Source organism: Myotis daubentonii, chromosome 1 (genome assembly GCF_963259705.1).
Source record: "Myotis daubentonii chromosome 1, mMyoDau2.1, whole genome shotgun sequence".
NCBI lineage: Eukaryota > Metazoa > Chordata > Mammalia > Chiroptera > Vespertilionidae > Myotis > Myotis daubentonii.
In genome coordinates this window covers 147,379,820-147,403,602 of record NC_081840.1, presented here as the reverse complement: position 1 = coordinate 147,403,602, position 23,783 = coordinate 147,379,820, and the positions used below count along the sequence as shown (strand labels likewise).

Here is a 23,783-nt window from a genome sequence, read left to right as displayed (position 1 = left end):
TTGGATAAGCAATTTTGAGTCATAATCATAAAAACATTTTAGATCTGGTGATTTATTTTGAAAGTAATTATTGGGATCTGTATAGTCTGATATTTTATATACTTTTAGCTTGAGAACTAAAATGACTACTTTAATTCAGAGATATTGTAGATTTTACAGGTGTTTTAGGATGCTTCTCATGGGGGAAGACTGTCCTTTTTCTTTCTCCTGATTTTTCTATAGATTTTTCAGCTCAAAATCTGTTGTTATTAAAGCAGCATCAGGTTTTAATATTTTCTGTTAGCCTGGTTTTTCAATAGTTAGGTAATCTATACTATTTCTTCCCTAAATATACTAACTTGTATTTTCTTTCCTGCTCTGATGTCCTGTCTTGTAGGCCTTGATGCAGTTTAAGTAGCTCTGTCAGCTTGAAGAGCTTACAATGATTCCTACTACTGAGAAATCAAGAGGCAGGCGGTTATGATCTGGGAATTTATAGAAAATAGATTAATACTAAAGTGATGTGCTAATGTAAGGTACAAAGAAGGGAAGAGTATTTTGACGTGGAATTCCCAAGATGAATGGAGGTATTGATTTTTTTACCCAACAAGAATAGGTAATGGATATAACTTTCTAAAGAATTTTAGTAGTGTTAAAATAAGTGCACTTTTGATAGTTTGGAAAAGGAAATGTGCACATTTACATTAAAAATGTTTCTGTGCCTGAAGTTCTTTTATAGACCAATTGAGTATCAGAGTTTTGCCTTACAGAGAATATTGGCTTTAATAAAATTTATTACACTTAAATAAAATAAAATTTTGGTGTGAATATATAAAGAAATGGGTCAGTTTAGCTGGATTAAAAAATTATTTATTATCCTCAGTATTTTCAATTGAGAAAAATTAAAAATACATATGCAGTTTGATAAGGCAATTCTCAAACCTTAATTGAAGGTGAAGTGAGATAATTATTGAACGTCAGTATTAGTTAGCACTTGGCATTTGTATTCAACCTACAACCTGGGCTTGTGCCCTGACTGGGAATCAACCAGCAACGTTTTGGTGCACTGGACAATGCCTAAACAACTGAGTTACACCATCCACGGCTGATTTTCCTGTATTTTTTATTTATTTATTTTTTTTAATTTTTATTTTTTTAAATATATTCTATTGATTCTTCACAGAGAGGAAGGGATAGAGATAGAGAGTCAGAAACATCGATCAGCCGCCTCCTGCACATCCCCCACTGGGGATGTGCCCGAAACCCAGGCACACGCCCTTGACCGGAATCGAACCCGGGACCCCCCAGTCCGCAGGCCGACACTCCATCCACTGAGCCAAACCGGCCTTGGCTTTCCTGTATTTTTTAATCACTGCACAGTTTTCTAGTGCTAGGAAATTAATTTAATCAATAGGCACACCCTATTTAAGGAGATTTGAGTTGTTTTCTGTCTTTTATTATTAACAATTCTGTGATGAATCCTGAAATGAACATCTTTGCATACTGTTCTCAATTTCTGGAATTGCTTAGGTTTTTGACATGCCTTTCAGAAATTTTATACCACTTTTCATTCACGTAAGCAGAGTAAAAGAGTATAATATTCAGGCAGGTGGTCACTGTGCATGTAGATGTCTGCTTTATCACCAAGCTTGAATCTCTGGAGCCCATCACAGGTCTTTGTGACTGACACCGTACCCAGGGAGGGGTATTTATTGAGCCAGGTGTTTTCTCTGCTAACCTGTGTCTTTAAGTCCTAGAAATACCACAGTTTCCAAACAATTCAATTATTGTACTATTTGGGGTTATAGAGTATTTTAAAGTTTTGTTATATAAATTAATGTTTGTTACATACAGTTAGTTTTATGACTTCCGTATATAGATTGTTCTTTCAATAGGGATGAGTTACTCCCAGTATATACATTTTTGTTAATGGTTTTGATTATATTTAAAATGTTAACTCACTGGTCACTTCTGATTGTTTCTTGTTTTCTTTTAATTTGGCTAATAAGAAACGGTTTCTAGGAAGTGGGAAATATGTAGAAGAAAATAGTCCTTTTGTCTTCCACCTATCTCCTTTAATTGGTCTACTTTTAAATGCAACTTTAGACTAAATAAGTCACTGATTTCAGATATTGGATAAAGATCTTCTTGCCTTTTGTCTAATGACAAAAAGAATAATTTCAGTGAAGATGTTTCTGTTTTAATTCTTTATTTTGGCTTATATTAAGTTGTTTTCAAATGAATGAAGATCAGCAAATATATGCCATATTAATACTTGCGGCTAAAATACCATCTACAAGTCTTTTTTCTTGTCAAGTTTTTATTTCACTTTTTGTATGTTTTTGACAGTTGTCTTTTAGGGAGCATAATATTTTTTTCAGACAATGAATGAGTTTCCTTAGTCAAGAAACTGTAACTTGCAAAAGTCTTTCCTGATAAAGAGCTGTATTCATGTTTTAATTAAGCACAATAAAATATAAAAGGGCAGGAAAAAAACATTTTAAGCAAAACTTTAAAAATATAGTCAGTGTTGTGGAAATCTTAGATCTTGTGAATATTTTTGTGAAGTTTAGACATCCTTTAATTTTCTTCCAGCTTGTGTAATGAATACAAAATCTTGTGGTTTGTGTAATTTGAAACATATTTAAGCAGTGTGAGGTAGGAACCCTTTGAACCAGAGTAGGTAGAATTTGAGCTACATTTTAAGAAATGTGTTTTCTTTTTTCAGGTTTATTTTAAATGCTGTGTTGACACCCTATCTACTTTTAAGTTTGTTGGGAACTAAGTAACCTTAATAAAGTTTTCCTCCATTTACTTTGAAAAAGTAAAACATGGTGGGAGCATAAATCAATATTGCTTTGTAAAACAAACTTGCATGGACCTCAGATGCACAGAGTTACATTAATCATAATTTGTGGTATCTGGTGTATGGGTGCACTGTCATCATTGGTCTGTGAGTTAGTTTATTACGTTGTGATTATTTATATAATTGTTACCTTTGAAAATTATTGAGTGAACAACTGTGAATTGCCTCTGACCTGAGAAATATAACTTGCTTCTCCCAGCTTCTCCTCTCAATCTCATCTGGAATTGGAATTGCTTAGGTTTTTGACATTTGCCAACATGCCTGTCAGAAATGTTATGCCAGTTTTCATTCACATAGCAGATTGATCACTGTGCACTGCAGTGTCTGCTTTGTCACTGACTTGGAATCTACGGAACCACAAAAGGTCTGTGACTGACATGATAAACAGAGCAGCACATTTATTGAGCCAGGTTTTTTGTGTGTGTGTGAATCAAAGTCTTAAGTCCTAGAAACACCATAGTTTCCAGAATAACTCTCCTGCCATTCTCCTCCCTCTCCAGATTATCACAGTCTTGAATTCTGTGCTTTTTATTTCCTTACCTTTACACACATTTTCATCACATGTACATATGCTCACATGCTATATTATTTAGCTTTGCTTATTTCCCAACTTGATTAAAAGTATGTAATACTTTTAACCCTGCTGTAGATACCTCTATGCTGATGATACTCAAATATCTCTCTGTAATTCACATCTCTTTTCTGAACTCCAAACCTGTATATCACACCACCTTGAGTGTCTAATGTACAGCTCAAACTTACCATGCTTAAAGTGTTAATTGCCTCATTTTGCCCCCTCCAAATCCACTTTACCCTTAGCTTCCGCCATCGCAGTGGATCCCAGTTCCTTCAGAGATCTTGAGATCATCATTTTCTCTCCTAACCCATGCCTGTCTGTCCACAAAAATTATGTTCTTTATCACTTTCAAAATATATCTAGACTTTTGCTTCTGGTCATAATGGGGTAATGGATACTGCACTTGTTCTCTGGCTGAAAACAACTATAAAATCGATTAAGTATGTGAAACACTTGTGTGAAGGTAGTGTGCAGAAACATAATCCTGAGAGATGGGGAGCACACACAGTGAACCCCCTGTTTACCCTGGTCTGGTCCTGGGGTAGTTTCCGGACCACGGCACATACTGGGAATCCAAGTGGAACACATTGGTCCTGGATTTGGATTCTGCTGGACCCACTGAGACCTGCAGAGTGCTTGCTAGAAAGGAGGGCACAGCCCAGACCTGAGGCACCAGATAGATGCTCATCAGAGGATGTTCCCCAATGTTCCTTGGACTGCGATTGTGCAGGGCAAGACTCTGCGAGGCCTGATGCAGACGGCTGCGATGATCTAGAGTGGAGTGAGGATGCTGGAGGTCGGGTTACACAGTGTTGGAAGATGACGTTCCAGCCCATCTCAAATGGAGAGACTTTGTTAACATTCCAGGCATTGAACTGAGTGAGACACCAGAAAAACATGCCTTAAGAGCAAAGACCACCCTTTATACCCAAGACAGTGTATTTGTCTGGGTCCCATTAGGAGGTGGAAATTGCACAGAATTTGAATAGGGAAAATTTAAAGAATTATTAAACTTCAGTAGTGGAATAACTGTGAAAATGTCAAGTGAACTCTAAAGGGTACCCTGAGGTTGAAGGAGATTACTAAAGGAAGGACAAACTTGTAAAAGGGATCCCTTCCCTAAGAATTGGCCCCAGACCTCATTGAAAAAGCTATGGTTTTATCCCAGTGGGTGGAGGAAAAATTCAGCCGACTGTTTGGGCCACAGCTGGTTCACAGAAGCCAGAAAGCAGGAAACAGTTTTGGTGCACAGGCTAACTGAGGCTGACAGACAGGTGCCCAGAGGGTGTTTGGGAGCCCACTGCTGCCAGAGAGATGCACAGTGTGTGATGCTGGTGTGGAGAGGGACGCAGGAAACAATCCTCTGGGCGCAGGTGAGCCCAGGCTGGTAGGTGGGGTGCAGAAGGGAGTCAGGAGCCCCTGCTGCTGGGAGGCTTGGGGTGCACTATGTCTGCATCAGGAGGGCTGCAGCGAGGTGGTCACTGGGTTCAGGCTAGGGCTTTGAGGTTATGAAGGATTATGCACTTTGGGTTTGCCAGAATGCCACCAGTTATGCACATATACAGACACCACTGATACCCCCTTCCTCCTACAGTGTTCCTATGATGCCCTCTACTGGTAAAACTTAACATTGTGATTGCTGATAAAGAAATGCTTAGAGTTCAATCCATTATCTTAAATAATTTGGGTGAATTTGGAGTTGAGAGGCAATAGATTGATAAAAAGCTAGACCTGCCCTGGCCAGTGTGGCTCAGTTGATTGGAGTGTTGTCCCGTACACTGAAAAGTGGTAGGTTCTGTTCCTGGTCAGGTCACATACCCAGATTATATGTTTGACCCCAGGCTGGGGCTCATGCGGAGGCAACCGATTGATGTTTCTCTTCTGTCTTCTCTCTTCTCCTCTCTCCTCCTCTCTCCTCTCTCCTCTCTCCTCTCTCCTCTCTCCTCTCTCCTCTCTCTCTCTCGTCTCTGTCTTCTCTCCCTCTCTCTTTCTCTCTCCTTCTCTGTCTCTCTCTCTGCCTCTCTCTAAATAAATAAAAAATATTCTTGGGTGAGGATTAAAAAAAAAAAAGAAAAAAAAAGAAGAAAAAAAAAGCTAGACCTGCCCAACAAAGCTTACAATCAAGCCTCAGAAAGATAAGAAGAGGTGCCAATTACCTCCTTAAAACAAACCTTCCACAAGTCCTACATACAATAACAAATTACTGGAAATAGGAAGAAACAGGAAAGTGTGACTCACAGTGCAGAATGAAAACTGTTGCTAGAAACAGACCTTGAGATGATGCTGATGTTAGAATTACCAAAAAAGTATTAAAGCTTTTTAAAGAAAAATAGGATCCATGGATGGGGAATCTCAGAAAAAAAAAAAAAAGGAAATGAAGAAAAATCAAATGGAAAGTCAAGGATGAAAAAAGCATAGTATCTGAAGTGAAAACATTTATTGGATAGACTTAAAATCAGACTACATTTGACAGAAGAACTGGTCAGTGAGCTAGAAATCAGATTAATGGAAATAATTTGGAAAAAAGAAAGAAATGCATGGGGAGAATGAGCAGAGCCTTAGTAACTGTGGACAGTATCACGCTATCTAACAAATATGTAACTGGAGTTCTGAGAGAAGGAGACAGAAATGTGGCAGAAAAAGTTTTTGAAAAAATGGTGAAAAGCTTTCTGAAATTGGTGAAAAACATCAACCTAAAAATTCAAGAAACCTCTAATCTTGGAAAAAATAAATTAAAAGGAAACCACATTTAAGCACATAGTACTCAGACTGATGAAAATTAATGATGTAAAGAGGAACCTTGAAAGTAGAGTGATGGGGAGGGAGAAATGAGGGAACATTAAGGAAATAATAGGACTGATGCTGCCCGGCCTGTGTTGCTCAATGGTTGAGCATTGACCTATAAACCAGGGGGTCATGGTTTGATTCCCGGTCAGGGCACATGCCCAGGTTGCGGGCTCCATTCCCCGTGGGGGATATGCAGGAGACATCCAATCAATGATTCTCGCTCATCATTGATGTTTCTACCTCTCTCTCCCTCTCCCTTCCTCTCTGAAATCAATAAAAATATATTTTAAAAAGTAGGAATGATGCCTGACTTCTCAGGAGCAATGTGAACTGGCAGCAGTGGGTTAGCATCATTAAGAAAAACCAGCAAAAAAATAAAAAAAAATAAAAAAAAATAAGCCTGTTAATCTAGAATTCTGTTTTCTCACAAAAATAAAGGTAAAAACCAATAAATGGGAGTTGAGAATGGTATTAGGGAAGAAAAGCTTTTCATAGCTCTTGCCGCAGACTTCCCCAGAGGCCCCATAATTTGCTCAGCTATGGGCTGCGTGGCAAGGAAGACCGGGACCTGGCATCTCATCCTCTATGTCAGTGGTTCTCAACCTTCTGGCCCTTTAAATACTGTTCCTCATGTTGTGACCCAACCATAAAATTATTTTCGTTGCTACTTCATAACTGTAATGTTGCTACTGTTATGAATCTTAATTTAAATATCTGATATGCAGGATGGTCTTAGGCGACCCCTGTGAAAGGGTCGTTTGACCGCCAAAGGGGTTGCAACCCACAGGTTGAGAACCGCTGTCCTAGGCAGTGTGCCATCTTTTTCATAGAGCAAATGGATTCCCTTTAGAAACACTGGTTAGGAAGCAGTTAATCAACTGGGATCGTCAGGGAATGTTTTACAGAATAATAATAACAGCAGCGATGTTCTTTATTGAGGGCCAAGTGCTGTCCTGAGTGCTTTCAAATCTTCCATCAATCTTATGTGTTAAGTGTTATCCTTGTTTTTATAAATTCGGAAACTGAGGCTTATATAAGGAAATTGCTAAAGGGCATTCAGTTAGTAAGGGGCAAAGTTAGGGTGCAAATCTAGGGCAGCCTGACTCCACAGCCTGTGTGCTTCACCGGATGCAGCAAGGGCTCGGACTGACTCGCAGTCTCTTGATTAAAGCATATCACCTTTTCAGTAGGTTTTAAGTTAACTCGCACCGCGTATTCTTGGAAGAGTTACGTGTTTTGCTTATTCACGTCTGTTACAGTTTTACAAGTATTCTCATGGGGAAACCACTCACTAAATTGTACGTTAAAATAATTCAGGTCACCTGCAGGAGAATGTTGACTCCTTGTTTGGTGTATTTACCTTTAATTTACTCATGTAACCTCTAGAAGTCCAAGAGCAATTTAATTGACTGGTAATTTTACAAGACAAAATTAGAACTGGCCACTGCCACCAACCACATGCTCTGTGACCCAATAAGGTGCTAAGTTTTCTGAGCTTCAGTTTCCTCTTGTTTAAGAGGATGGAGGTGGTTGGATTAAATGATCTGAGCTTCCTTAAATATTAAAATTAAGCCATACATTTGTAGTTTGTGGACCTTTTGGTCCTTGAATGATTTAAATGCCTAGACATACATACTTACTGAGCGAAGTAAGTTTACCTAAATTCAGAGAACTTAGACTGCCCTTTTAGTTTAATGCTTTGCGAGCGCCATTCATTTGCATGCAGCAGAAAAGATTTTTCATTTAAGTAGAGTTGCAAAGTGGTTAATTGATGATAAAATTCTGACCTTGATAAAAATTCTGAGTCTGAATTAGCAAAGGTCTTTTGTGTGACTACGGTGAAGGCAGAGGGGAGTGAGCAGAATTTTCTTTTCTTTTTTCTTTTATTTCATTGTGGCTCAATGCACTTGGAATTAATGCTATAGCAGAAAAGGTGTAGTTACAGGACCTTGGGGTCCTTTCTATTCAGCTGTCAAATGGGGAGAGAAGAACCAAGATAGCACTCAGGAGGCTTGTTAGTGTTCCTCAGTTGGAAGTGGCACACATCACTTCGGCTCTCATTCCTTTGGCCAGAACTCGGCCACATGGTCACACTGCAAGGGAGGCTGGGAATTGTATTTCACTGTGTTCTCAGGAAGAAGGGTAGTCCGGGTACACAGACACAGAGGTATATGGAAAATTAAGCGAGTGGAAAAAATCAAGACAGTTATTAACTCTAGGAAAAACAAACAGTTGTACAAGGAGGGGAATCAAATAAAGACCACAATAACAGCTAACATTTGTTGTGTACTTACTCTGTACTAGGTACTGTTTGTTCTAACTGCTCACATGTCTCATATATTAGTTTACTTAAAACATCTATTTTTACAGGTGAATGTCGATTTCACCAAAAATGTATCACTGTATTTATTGGATAAATGGGATAGGGAATGAGAGTGGAGTAAAAGCCAAACATCGTCTTTTATAGTAGGAAAAATAATGTGGAAATAATGTCTACATTTTATAGTATCTGAAACTAAACAGTCAAGACATGCAGTTTATGAATGTCATTTGGAAATAAAGAGTAGGTATCAGCAGTAACAATTGAAAAAGCAAACTCTGGAGGGTGAGCAGTTCAGGGGTGGGGTGATTGCCCTCGTGCTATTGTGCTTTCTAGGCATGTTGATAAATGTTCAAGTACCTGTTATAAGAGAAACCGTCAAGAGAGAGAAAATGAAAACTATGTGTAGTGTTCATTATGTTACCGTATTTTCATGCAGAACAGAGATGCTTTTGTAAAAATCACTAAATAATGGAGCCTTACATGAAAAGAAAGGGAGCTAAAAACAGATTTTTAGACCTGGGTTTGCGCCATACTTAATTGGCCAAGTCAAACTTTGGATTTACTTCAAATTTTAATGAGAATGATGATCTCTTACAGTTACTACTTTAACTTCTATGTAAATTCTAGCTGTTAGACTGATTTTTGTTTTTAAACTATGTCTTAATGTGAAAGTATGGGCTTCAAAACTAGTTTTGCATGCGGCCAAATGCCTTCATTCTTGCCTGCTAACTTTGGTCATAGTCACTTAGCTACATGTTTTCTCAGTACCAGTTTATATAAGTAGTAAAATTAGTTTAATCATTTTCATCCAGTAGTTTTTTTTAACCAATGACAGTATAACAGAAAAAGTACAGAAGTCACAGTGTACATACAGCTTAATGAACTTCTACAGTGAGCACAGCCTGGTTGCCAGCCCTCGGCTCAGGTCCAGAAACAGGGCATTATCAGGCACTCTTAGAACTCTTAGAACTGACATCAACGTGGACGAAAGTTGCAAAGTGATTAATTGATGATAAAATTCTTTGTAGAATGAATTTATCTCCCTTTGACTGATGAAATTGTGTTAATTTCTATTATTATTTCCAAAATTGGTCAAAGGGTACGAACTTTCAGTTATACAAAGAATAAATTCTGAGGATCTGCTATACAGCAGGGTGACTATCGTTAATAACACTGTGTGTATACTTGAAATTTGCTCAGATCTTAAGTGTTCTCACTACACACAGATAACTGTGTGAGGTAATAACCGTGTTAATTTGATTGTGGTAAATATTTCATAACGTGAGCTCATTTTTTGGTTTGATTTGTCTTTGTTAAATGGCATTTAAATATATAAAATAAATATCAAAAATATAAGTCTTTGTTTTACTATGGTTGCAAATATCAAAAAATTTCTATATGTGACACGGCACCAGAGTTAAGTTAGGGTTTTTCAAAATGCTGACACGCCGAGTTCAAAAGGTTCGCCATCACTGGCATATACATATATCAAGTCATCGTGTTGCATACTTCAAATATATACAATTTAATTTGTCGGTTTATCTGTCAAGAAAATGACAAGAAAACAGCAGAACATTATAGTTATCCCAGAAACCCCTTCCAGTTGCCTCCATGAAAGGATCCATCTCTACCCGACTTCTAACCTCCTGGATTAGATTTTGAACTATACATAAATGATATCTAGCAATTGTGTAAAATCATACATGTAGACACTTATACTCACATATTTCCTTTAAATAAAATAATATAAACATGTATGTATAAACACTTGTACACATTTATACTTATAGATTTTTTTTTTGAGGGTGAGGGGTTGCCAGTTCTGTTTCTGGCTTCCCGAGGTTATACATTTAAATTTGGATCGTATGAGAAGTATATTTATTGATTATTCACTTACTATTTCTAAGGACTCATCATAAAGGCATGATGATCTAATAGGAAAACTGTTATTCCAGGTCCAGTGGCACTGCAGAGCGAGGATGGTGGCAGGAGCCAATTTCTACATTGTTGGACGAGATCCCGCTGGCATGCCTCATCCAGAAACGGGGAAGGACCTGTACGAGCCAACTCACGGCGCCAAAGTGCTGACAATGGCCCCTGGCCTAATCACTCTGGAAATAGTTCCCTTTCGTGTTGCAGCTTACAACAAAAAAAAGAAGCATATGGATTACTATGACTCTGAACAGTAAGTTTTACATTCTCTGCACAGATCTCTGAAATACCTGTATTCTCAGCTGCCCCCGGGGATTTCACATGCTATCTCATCTTTATAGCTTTACTGATGACAAGCTTCGCTGTACTCACTTCAGGGAAAGGCAGACCCAGGAAACTAATTTCTCGATATTCCAGAAGTTAGAAATAAAAATTGAATCTGGTTTTATGATTACAGGAATTTTGTCTTGAAGTATTCAAAGGCAGTATTGACATTTCTATGTCTGCCATATCTACTGTACCTTGGCATACAGAAGCGGTCCAAGGACTTAGTAATGAACACTGCTCTGCTAAGCCTACATCATCTGTGTAGTGAGAAAGTTTAATATTCGTGCAATCACTATGTGACAGGCACTATCCTAGTTATTGTACAGATGTTAATTATTCCCTACAGCAATCTTATGAGGTAGGTGCTGATATTATTCCCAGTATATAGATTAGTCGTAAGCTGAGGCATACAAAGGTCAAATAACTGTAAAGGTCACAGAATCAGTAAATACCAGCCCAGCAATTGAACCTAATCGCTGTGGCTCCACAGTTGGTGCTCCTGACCAGTAAGAGTGCAGCTTCTTTCTTCAGAGATCTTAGGAGGAGCAACAAACTAGCAGGCTTTTAGGACAAATTATTGGTAGTCTTAAGAATGGATTTATTGATTGATGAAATTTTATTAATTTCTATCTGTAGGTGCTATCAGTAGGTACTACACTCCATGATTCAGAGTGGCAAGGTGAGGCTTTAGAATCAGAAATCATGGGTTCTAGCCCATCCTTGCTGTGTGACTTGAGAGTCCTATGTGATCTCTGGCCTTGTTCTTCATCTTAAGAATGATGGCTGTAGACTAGGTGATTCCTGCCTTGCTCAAAATCAGTAGTTATTTCCATGTTCTGTTGTACCTACTTATTTTTATGTCTTAGTAAGTGCTTGTATAGATGAATTGTTTTCTTGATTGCTGCTTATTTAGTACTAGAGGCCTGGTGCACGAAATTCATGCAGGGGGTGGTGGTGGGGTGGGGGGGTCCCTTAGCCCGGCCTTCACCCTCTCCAATCTGGGACCTCTGGCTTCTAACTGTTCACCTGCCTGCCTGCCTGATTGCTCCTAACCACTCTGCCTGCCTGCTTGTTTGCTCCTAACCACTTTCCCTGCCTGCCTGATTGCCCCTAACCACTCTGCCTGCCTGCCTGATTGCCCCTAATCCCTCAGCCTGCCTGTGTGCTTGCCCCTAACTGCTCCCCTGCCAGCCTGATCGCCCCTACCCCTCTGCCTGCCTGCCCGATTACCTCTAACCCCTCACCCTGCCTGATAACCCCTAACCCCTCTGCCTGCCTGCCTGATGGCCCCTAACAGCCTCTGCCTGCTAGCCTGATCGCTCCTAACTGCTCCCCTGCCAGCCTGATCGCCCTTAACTGCTCCCCTGTCTGCCTGATTGCCCTAACCCCTCTGCCTGCCTGCCTGATAACCCCTAACCCCTCTGCCTGCCTGCCTGATGGCCCCTAACAGCCTCTGCCTGCTAGCTCCTAACTGCTCCCCTGCCAGCCTGATCACCCCTAACTGCTCTCCTGCCTGCCTGATTGCCTCTAACCCCTCTGACTGCCTGCCTGATCACCCCTAACCCCTCTCCCTGCCTGCCTGATAACCCCTAACCCCTCTGCCTGCCTGATGGCCCCTAACAGCTTCTGCCTGCTAGCCTGATTGCCCCTAACTGCTCCCCTGCTGGCCTGATCTCTCCTAACTGCCTCCCTGCCAGCCTGATCACCCCTAACTGCTCCCCTGCCTGCCTGATTTTCCCTAACCCCTCTGACTGCCTGCCTGATCAGCCCTAACCCTTCTGCCTGCCTGCCTGATTGCCCGTAACTGCCTCTGCCTTCCAGCCTGATCACCCCTAACTGCTCCCCTGCCTGCCTGATTGCCCCTGACCTCCTCGGCCTGCTGGCTTGATTGCCCCTAACTGCTCCCCTGCCGGCCTGATCGCCCCTACCACTCTGCCTGCCTGTCTGATTGCCCCTAACCACCTCTGCCTTGGCCCCACCACTGCAGCTTTGTCCGGAAGGACATCCAGACGTCTGCATGGTCATTGGTTGTCTGGTCTAATTAGCATATTACACTTTTATTAGTATAGATAATCACACCTGCTTATTTAGTACTAGAGGCCCGGTGCATGAAATTTGGGCGGGGCGGGGAGGGGGGTGTCCCTCAGCCCAGCCTGCATCCTCTCCAATCTGGGACCCCTTGAGGGATGTCTGGCTGCTGGTTTAGGCCCGATCCCACAGGCAGTCGGACATCCCTCTCACAATCCAGGACTGCTGGCTCCCAACTGCTCGCCTGCCTGCCTGCCTGATTGCCCCTAACTGCTTCTTCCTGCCAGCCTGATCACCCCCTAACCACTCCCCTGCCAGCCTGATTGATGCCTAACTGCTCCCCTGCCGACCTGATCACCCCCAACTGCCCTCCCCTGCTGGCCCGGTTGCCTCTAACTGGCCTCCCCTGCTGGCCTGGTTGCCCCTAACTGCCCTCCCCTGCAGGCCTGGTCCCCCCCAACTGCCCTCCCCTGCAGGCCCAGTTGCCTCCAACTGCCCTCTCCTGCTGGCCTGGTTGCCCCCCAACTGCCCTCCCCCGCTGGCCTGATTGCCCACAACTGCTCTCCCCTGCCAGTCATCTTGTGGTGGCCATCTTTTGACCACATGGGGATGGCCATCTTGTGTGAGGGCATGATGGTCAATTTGCATATTACCTCTTTATTATATAGGATACCTGCTTTTTTAGTACAAGTTACAGTTCATATTCAGTAAATAGAACTGATAATTATTTTTTATTTATGTTTTATCAGTGTACCTCTACTGATGGGTACTAATTGAAAATTGACCATAGTAACCTTTGATCTGAGAGGTCTCATTCTTTTTTCCATGGTTGTTTACAGTTGACTCTATGTTCAGAAATGATCTTGACCTGACCCTGACCCTATAGCTTCAATTGGTGTGGCCCATTTTGTAACACTGGGAACAAGAAAGGGAAAGACGCCTTTTTAAAAATAAAAACATTCTCTTGTTTCTAAGTGGGCCATAAATGTGTCATTTAGTTTCTTTGAGATAAGTGATAATTTGTCTGGATAAAGAAAGACTATTATCAGAGTAGTTTGTTGGCTTCTCATTTAATAACATAAATAATTCTGGAGAAAATGTACAATTTTAGATAATAACAGGCTTTCTGAGTGATGACTTGTAGCTAAACTATAGGAAAATCTTGAATCAATGAAGAGAAAAGGCTTACATAACTGGTATGGGCAAGCATAAAAGAACGAAGTGTTTCTGTGGCCCAGTTGTGGACTTAAAGACTAGAGCAGTTCTAGAGTATTATTTTCTGAACACCTGAAATGTGACCCAGATTCTAGTATACTTGTGAACCACACCATGAGAAGAATTTGCTGTAACCAGAACATTTTTACCCTTGTACAAAATCAGGGTTTTCCAACACCTAGAAATAGTTCCGAATTGTGGCAGGTTTAGTTTTATTTTGGCGTGTGTGTGTGTGTGTGTGTGTGTGTGTGTGTGTGTGTGTATGTGTATGCTTATATATATGTACTAGAGGCCCAGTGCATGAAAATTCATGCACTGTAGGGGGGAGTCCCTCAGCCTGGCCTGCCCCCTCTCACAATCTGGGAGCCCTCAGGGATGGGATGTGACCCGGCAATCAGGGTAAGCGACGCCCCATCACATCTCTGCTGCTGCCACTGCCGGCAGCACCAACCTTGGCTGGCCCTGGTTACCTGAGCCTCGGGTGGCGGTGGTTACCTGAGCCTTGGGCGGCCCTGGGCAGCTGGGAAGCCGCCATCTGAGGCTTGCCTGCACCTTGGTCTGGCCCTGGGTGTCTGGGCAGCTGACATCCAAGGCTTGCCTGCACCTTGGGCCAGTCCTAGGTGGCTGGGCAGCTGCCATCCGAGGCTTGCCTATGCCTCGGGCTGGCCCTGGGTGGCTGGGGGGCTGAGAGGACTGGGGTACTCTGGAGGCAGGCACACGGAGCGGCCGGGCCCGGCCTTGCCACGTGCCCCGTTGCCATCTTGTGGCTGTGGGTGCCACCATCTTTGAGGGTGTGACAGCCAATTAGCCTATTCCCTCCTTATTGGCTGTGGGTGCCGCCATCTTTGTGACATCATGAGGGTCAATTAGCATATTCCCTCTTTATTAGATAGGATATGTATATATACAGAGTGGGGCAAAAGTAGGGTTACAGTTATTTGTATGGAAGTAGTATAGTAATTAATAAATAATAATGTAAGAATACACTCTGTGTTTCATGTACTCACAACTATAACCCTGCTTTTGCCCCACCCTATATGTACTTACATATATATACGTCCACACACTATGATTTCACTGTAAAAAAAAACAAAAACCACAGCTATAAAATTCATGTGCTAAGAGTTGTAAATAGACTATTTCTACCAAAGAGATGCCTTACAAGCTTAAGAAAAAAGAATTTTAAGAAAAATGAAAGCAATTATAGTAAATCTTAAACTATGCTACAACAAAAGATGATTGAAACTGAAAATATAAATTAAATATTAAGGAAAGTAAAAACTTTTAGAATATAATGCTGTCCTTTTTGGTCACCAACAGGGTTTCTAACTTACAGTAGTCCCCCTTTACTGCAGTTTTTCTTTCTGTGGTTTCATTTACCCTGCTGTCAACTCTGGCTCAAAAATATTAAAGGTAAATTTCAGAAATACACAATTTGCAAGTTCTAAATTGCACACCATTCTGAGTAGTGTGATGAAATCTCAGACCATCTCATCTGTCCTGCCTGGGGACATGAATCATCCTTTTGTCCAGCATATCTGTGCTGTGTATGTTCCCCACTTGTTAGTCACTTCAGTTATCAGATTGAATGTTGCAGTATCACAATGCTTGTGTTCAAGGAATCCTTATTTTACTTAATAATAGCCCCAAAGTGCAAGAGTAGTGATGCCTACAATTCAGATATGCCAAAGATAAGCCATAATGTGCATCCTTTGAGTGAAAACGTGAGTATAGTTATGTAATTTGAGAGGGTCCACATTTGCATAACTTTTATTACAGAATATTGTTCTATTTTATTATTAGTTGTTGTTAATCTCTTACTGAGCCTAATTTATAAGTTAAACTTTATCATTGGTATATATGTATAGGAAAAAACATGGTATATAGGGTTCAGTACTATCTGGGGTTTCAGGCATCCACTGGGGAGGGTCTTAAAATCTACACCCCTCAGATAAGGATAGGACTACTCTACTTAGTCTATGGAGAGGCCTACTTTGGACATTCTTTTGGAATCTCCCCAGCATTGCCTTTCTACAAGTTTATAAAACATTGAGTGTCAGAGATGGAGTGCTGGGCCAGGAAACTTTGCTTCTCACCCAGCATGCAATGTATTGGTTTAATTGTGTACAAGATGTTTTGAAAGTAATGATCAGTCACTTATAGAGATAGGAGAGAAAAATAGAATTATTCAACTAGTGGCCAAATGCATAAAACTCAGGTGCATTTGCATCATTGCGAGTTCAGGAGACAAAACTAAAGAGAGACAGAGCTTTTCTTTTACATGATCCTTGTGCCGCTGTTTCATTACTGTGGCTTCTTTGCATGATCAGCTGATTTAATTACATTCAGGATCCTAGAACTCATCTGTATGTAGTTAGTTGACTGATGGGCTGGGAGGCCCTTGATAACTTTCATGTTTCCTGGGTAATATTGCTTTAAGTCTCTCTTTTAATCATTCAAAAGCTAAATAATTACATCAGTTCTCATAAGATTTTCCAGTGATGAATTCTATATTAGTTGCATGAGCAGCTCATTTTCTTGGAATTTTTTTAGAGTTAGCAAATCGTAATAAATTGTAACTTGGGAGGCTTTAAAACTGCCTTAGTTTTTTAAATTTTTACATTATGTTCAAATATAATTAAGTTGATGGGAATATGTTGGAAAGTGATTAAAATTTTGTGGAAAGGCAATAGTCTTTGATGTAGTGAGAAAACAGTTATTAATTATGTGCATATGAAGTTGGCTTAGGTTTGATTAATGGACATTGTTCAATGCCAACTTTTATGTAATTAATGATTTTATAGCTTTTGATTTGACTAAATACCAGTGTAAGACAAGGTTTAGGGAGAAAAAACCAGCTTCATAAAGATTTCAGGCAAGATATTATTGATAGGAATTATGATAAAAATCATCTGTTTATACTTAGGAAGTTAAGTAGGTCCATATTAGCTATACTAGAGACTCAAGGAAATTTACTTTTAAGACTACAAGATTAAAGTCCCTTCTTTCAGATATTACAAACTTTCAGGATACTTTTTTGGGGGGTAACTTTTTTTCTCCTTTATGCAATAAATCTTTGTATTTGGGTAAATGTAAGATTATGATTCATGTGATTGAAATAGCAACTAACAAAAAGAGAGCACACATGAGTGAGTGTTCCTTTTGGAAATGGGTAAATGAAGGGACAGTTGGATGTAATGTTTGCTGTACAGTTATTTCCACATTATCAATAGAGTATTTTTTCATATTTTTTAAATACTGGAGTATACTCAAAATCATATAAGTATTAATGTCATTAAAAAAATACACATTCTGGGTGGGGGTTGGGGGTGGGATAGAAGGAAGTCAATGAGAGAAATAAGGGGGCATATGTAATACTTCCATCAATAAATACTAATTAAAAAAAAACCACACATTCTAATTGTAGGTATCCTTCAAGGCCTTTTCATATATTTGTCCCTTCTTTTGTATACTTTCCACAGGAAAGCTCATCTATTCTAGCAGTTTCTTTGCGGTAACTCTTAAAGGTATATACATATCACTGTTTCCAAGTTGCTGCGTTAGCTTTCTGTTGCTGGCCACACATTATCACAAACGTAGTGGCTTTAAAACAGTATTCATTTATTAACTCTCAGTTCTTTAGGTCAGAGGTCTGGGTGGGCTAGACTAGATTCTGGCCAGGCTGGGCTCTTCTCTGAAGGTCCTAAAAAGAATCCACTTTCCAGATGACCCTTGTTCGCAGAATTCAGCTTCTTACGGTTTTAGGACTTAGGTCCCTGTCTTCTTACTGACTGTTGGCTGAGGATTGCTCTCTGCTCCTAGAAGCCACTTTGAGGCCCTTCCCTGTGGGCCCTTCCATCTCAGCCTCGAGCCTCCATCATGGCAAATATGTCTCATGTTTCAGCTCTCCTTGACTTCCCTTCTGCCATCAGCCAAGAAAACCTTCACTTTTAAAGGGCTTGGATAATTAGGATAGACCAACTCAGATAATTTCACTATTTTAGGTCAGTACTTTAGTAACTAATTGTGTCTGCAAGATCCTTGTGGCACATGATGACATATCATGGTAGTAATGCCATAGGGCAGTGGTCGGCAAACTCATTAGTCAACAGAGCCAAATATCAACAGTACAACGATTGAAATTTATTTTTAGAGCCACATTTTTTAAACTTAAACTATATAGGTAGGTACATTGTTATTACCTCAATTAGGGTACTCCTAAGCTGGCCTTTGCTAAAAACGTCTGACTGAGGTACGTTCGCTGAGGTCAACCCCTTCCAACTCTTCCATCCATACTTGTATACTTGTTTCGTCTATCTCCTTTTGTTCATCCTCTCTATATGTGCACCCCCGACTTCTTCTAATGCCACTTCTTCAAAATAGACTCGCCCAGGCCGAAAACCGACTTCTGAGCATGGGCCACGAAGTTTCAATCGCACTGTACGTGTGCGCCCGCACATGGTATTTTGTGGAAGAGCCACACTAAATGGGCCAAAGAGCTGCATGTGGCTCGCGAGCCACGGTTTGCCGACCACTGCCATGGGGTGAAGGTCATGAGGGCCATCGTAAAATTCTGTCTACCCCACTAATGGGCATTTCTGCTTAAATTTCTTGATATTACTTAAAATACCCAGAAACAACATTCCCTTTCCCTCCACCTATTTTCAAATCCTAAATTTCTTAGTTATTTGTTCTTCCCATTATATAGAATCTTTAAGTCCATTATTCTTTCACCTCACTCTTCACATACAAGTCTTGTCACGTTGACCACTGAAATACTGCTTGTGTGAATTCTTTTCTTTCCCTTTCTTGCCATATAGTCTTTTTAATAGACAAGAATTTTTGTCAGAGTACCAAGGAACTTTCTTTTCCATTAACTCATAAAATACTTTGCTTTCATTAATTTTGATATTTCTTCTGAAAACTTTTAGAAGTTTTTACTATAATTGCATGAATTTACTGAGCATCATCCTGTGTTTGTAGATTCAAGGGGTGTTATACTAGTAGCATGACTGTTAATAGATAGGATCTAATTTCCAATCTATTGTAGTTTCTTCTTTGTTTGACTATACATTTGAATCATAATTAGGGATGTACTAGTATGTATATCTTTGAAAATAAAGTTATATATTATATTTGTATATAATAGTCTTATTTTAAAGTCAACGGCAGATATTGAAATTAGGACAAAACTTTCTAGCTTTACTATGCTTTATTCATTCATAGATTATTTATTGAATTTGTACTACATACATGCAATTGCTAGGTATAGGCACAATAAATGGAAATAGGTAGATATTGTTGTTGCCCTCATGGACTTATATTCTAGAGAAGATGACAGATGGTAAATCAGTAACAACAGTTAATTAAGGGTCATAAATGCAGAAGATTACAGGAAGCTCTGCTAGCACTTGTCTGACCACCTCAGTTATCAGGGATGGTTTCCTGGAGCAAGTGACATTTGGGATGGGCTCCAAAAGATAGTAGGCATCTATATATATAAAACCCTAATATGCAAATAGACTGAACAGCAAAACAACCGAACAACTGAACAACCAAACAACTGGTCTCTCTGACATGCGCTGACCACCAGGGGGCACGTGCAGAACATGGCGGGCATCGGCCACGGCAGGATGGTGGAGCAGGTGAGTGAGGGTGCCAGACCAAGGCAGGGTGCCAGTTGCTGTCATCGGGGTGAGCTTCTGGTGGTTATTGAAAATTCTTTGCTCCCATGTGCCGCAATCCTGCCGGATGCTCGCACCTGCTGCCGGCACCTGCACCTGCTGCTGGTGCTGGCCCGCTCGCACCCACTGCTGGATCCAGAGCCGCCGCTTGCACCTGCTGCTGGTGCCCAATGCTGGCCCTGATCAGCAGGTGTGAGCAGTGGCTGCTAGCCCTGATTGCTCCTCAGGACTTCTCCACCTCCCCCTGCTCATGAGGGGCTATCGGAGCTGGCAGCCAACTCTCGCACCCACTGATGGCGCCGGCTCTGCTCTGACCTGCAGCCGGCACCCCCGCGTGCACCTGTTGCCAGCGCCTGGCACTGGTCCTGATTGCTTGGTGCTGTCAACGGGTGTGAGCGGCAGCTGCTGGCCCAGATCGCCCCTGAGGGCTTCTCCACTGCCCCCTGCTCCTGAGGGGCAGTCGGGGCCAGCAGCCACCACTCACACCCGCTCATGGCACCAAGCGATCAGGACCAGCGCCAGGCACTGGCAGCAAGTGCAAGCGGCAGCACCGGCTGCAGGTGAGAGCAGGGCCGGTGCTATCAGCATGTGAGAGGAGTGGTGGCAGGGGCTGCTGGCAGACAGGGGACCAGGGGCAGTGGTGGGAGGGGCCAGGTGGGGACACAGAGGATGGGCCAAGACCCGCCCCTGTGCCCAACTGCAGTCTCGCAGCCCACAGTTCCTTTCAAGGTGCATGAATTTATGCACTGGGCCCCTAGAAAGAAGGCCAGGTGGGGTAGGACAGAGAGTGAAAGGAGGAGGATGAGACAGACAGGGACCAGATAAGGCAGTTCTTTGAAAGGTAGGAACTAGAATAGATTATTTACTTATTTATTTATGTATTTTTATTAATATTCTTTTTCAGTTATAGTTTACATTCAATATTGTTTTGTATTAAGGTGTACTAAGCAGTAGTTAGATAAACATCTACTTTACAAAGTGTTCCCTCTGTATTTTCAGTACTGGACTGATACCATACATTATTATTATAGTACTAGAGGCCTGGTGCACGAATTCGTGTATGGGTGGGGTCCCTTGGCCTGGCTGCCCATCCGGGCTGATCAGAGCTGCTGGAGGTTGGCTGATGGGGCGAGGGGCTGCGGGATGTTGGCTGTGGGAGCACACTGACCACCAGGGGGCAGCTCCTGCATTGAGCGTCTGCCCCCTGGTGGTCAGTGCGCATCATAGCGGCTGGTCGTTTGGTCGCTTAGGCTTTTATATATATAGATTGGTTTTTAAAAGATAGAGTTGTTAATAGTATGCATTAGATATTAGGATGTTCAGGTTTTTGGTAATTAGGTTAGATTACATAGATTGATTCTCCTAAGAAATTCACTAAAAATTCTGGATAAAAAAAACATTTTCATCAAAGTATTGATAAGATGATAGGATAATAATGATAAGATGATTATAAGAACTGTAAGGCCAAACTCTTAAGGCTAGAGTCCAGGTAAGCTGAGCACTGAAGTTGCTCTCATCCTGGTGGACCTAGCAAACTTGAGTATTGATTATCATGGTCCTGTCTTAGGTCGCAGTCCAGCAGGAGACAATCCTATTGAGCTGGGCTCCTTCCCACCTAAGTGTAAGGAGGAACCTGAAGTGAACCCAGTCCACTCCCCAAGGAGAATGTGAGCAGAGTGCTGAGCTTTATATTCAGGAGCCCAAACTCTGCTCCAGTGGGCCAAGCACATATTACCTGGGTGGCATCAAAACAAAACAGCAAACAGCCAGAAAGTCTTCATCTCACACAGTAAGTGGTTTTCAGTGGTTCTTGACTAGATGTGCCTCAAAGTATTCAGTAAAAGCAAAAAAAAAAAAAAAAATCCTCCTGGGGCATTACACCTTTATTTTAGGACTCAACTTATTCCAATAAATAATTACATAAGTTGACAGAACAGTTTCAGCCAAAATGAAAACGTACACAAGGAAACAGAGCACCAACACCAGAAAAAGTGGAAACTACAGTCAGCAGAACAGACCTGCACAGACTTCACCCAATAGAATTGCCAAATAATTGATTGCAGAAATAGCTATGCTTGCAATGTTTATAAGAACAAAGATAAGTTTGAAACTATCTACATGGCACATAATCACAAAAAAATAACCTAGCAATCCAGGCAAGAAAAAGTTGGGAGGGAAGGTCATTGTTGTCAACACATTTCCAAGACCCTGGAATTTAAATCAAGAGGTTTATTCTCAAAAGCACGGGTTGCAAGTCAGGGAGACACAGCTTCCAGTACAAACAGAGCACGTTCTGAAGAGGGAGAGGTAGGGCAGGGCATTTAAGGACAAAAACCACAGGAGGCTGACCTTTAAGGGGATTGATTGCTAAGGGAAAGAGCTATGAGTATGCACTCTACATTTTCTGGGTGGTTAGGGTAACTGGGCTTTCCAGTGTTTGCTAATTTAGGATCAGCAGGTGGAATCACGAGATATGACCAAGGGTCAGTATCATAACGTCAGCAGAGTTGTCACAAGACACTGGCCACTGCCTGAGTTTTCCTCGGAGCTCACAAAACAAATCTGTAAAACAAGCAATGTTTAAACAGTATAGGGAGTGCAGTTTGTCAAGAGTTCAAACTGCAAAGCTGCTTAGTCACTCAAGCAGAGCCAGAGACCAAATTGCAAAAAAGAACCAGATATTTTGTCACAAAACTGTGATATTAAAATCCTCAGTGTCAAGGTGTGTATTCGTGCTGGCAGGAGTTAATGGGAGCTTAGGTTTGCTCCCATTAGATTTTGACAGGAATTGGGAGAGATGGATTGACTCAAAACATCTTTAGGAGACACAGCATTAGGACTTAAAGTACAATCCTATATAATAAAAGCCCAGTGAGCAAAATGGCAGAATGACCAGAGACCAGAACGACTGCGGCCCCTCGCCCCGGCCGGCCCTGCCGGCCAGCCCCCACCTGTGCACCAGGCCTCTATCCTATATAATAAAAGGGTAATATACAAATTGACCTTAATGGTGGAACAACCAGAACGACCTCTTGACCAGTCACTATGAGGCGCACTGACCATCTCTTGGTCCCTTTCCCCGGCCACCAGGCTCCAATCACCCAAGGCGAACAGGGAACCAGGGTTGGGTGCCACACAGAGGGCAACCATGTGGAGCGGGTGGGAATGGCCGACCTCTTGGTCTCTTCCCACAGCCGTCAGGCTTCAATCATACGATGGCGAAGGAGGAACCAGCGTTGGCTGGCTGCGGGCAGCCGGGGAAGATGGCCCTGATCGCAGGCCAGGCCTAGGGACCATACCCGCACATGGATTTCATGTGCCGGGTCTCTAGTTGCTGTATTAAATGAAGGTTGATTTTTATCTTCCTAAATACATAAATCTAATATCTTCTCTCATGCCCCCTCTCCCCCTGGATTTCAAAACAAGCAACACCACCAACAGCAAAACATTTTAGTTCAGTGTTCTCTGGAATTCCAGAGGTGCCGGGGTCCAACCCCAGCAGGTCCAGGGGTTCCCAAAGGCGTGGATGGAGTCGGCGAAGAAGGAATGTCACGGAGACAGCGTTCAGTTGATCAGCAGCCTAGCCAGGATCTCCAGCCCGGATCTCCAGAGAGGTTCTGCTTCGGATCTCCAGCGAGGTTCTGTAGCCATGTTCCCTCGCTAGGTTCTCCAGCCAGGTTCTGTCCAGGCTCTCCAGTCAGGTTCAGTGTCCAGGTTCCAGTCAGGTTCTCCTGCCAATCTCTGTAGTCAGGTTCAGTCCAGGATCCCTTGCCATGTTCTCCCGCTAGGCTCTCTCTCTAGGCTCCGAGGCCAGTCCCTCTCCAGGATCCTCCGGCATGCTCTCTCCAGCGAAGTTCTTCTGTCTCCAGGCTCCGTGTAGGTTCTGTCTTCTTGATTCTGTTCTAAGTTCTGTGTCTGAAGTTCTGTCTCTCTGTCTGGTTCTGTGTTCTGAGTTCTGTCTCTTTCTGTCTTGTTACATCTGTATTTATACCAGTTGACTCAATCCCATCAATCTCTATTACAAAGGTTAGGGCGTTTCTTATCTCCATTCCAGGGAGTAAAGAT

The 23,783-nt window shown here is 41.9% G+C and overlaps 1 protein-coding gene across 1 annotated transcript in view; it reads left to right on the top strand.

Annotated features, from left to right (window-relative positions):
- The window catches only part of LOC132214567 (bifunctional 3'-phosphoadenosine 5'-phosphosulfate synthase 1), a 121,704-nt gene that overhangs the window by 86,074 nt on the left and 11,847 nt on the right, over window positions 1-23,783 (top strand). Inside the window, exon 11 of the mRNA XM_059661930.1 lies at window positions 10,488-10,717. Within this exon, the coding sequence (XP_059517913.1) occupies window positions 10,488-10,717 (230 nt within the window). The remainder of the gene's footprint in view (window positions 1-10,487; window positions 10,718-23,783) is intronic.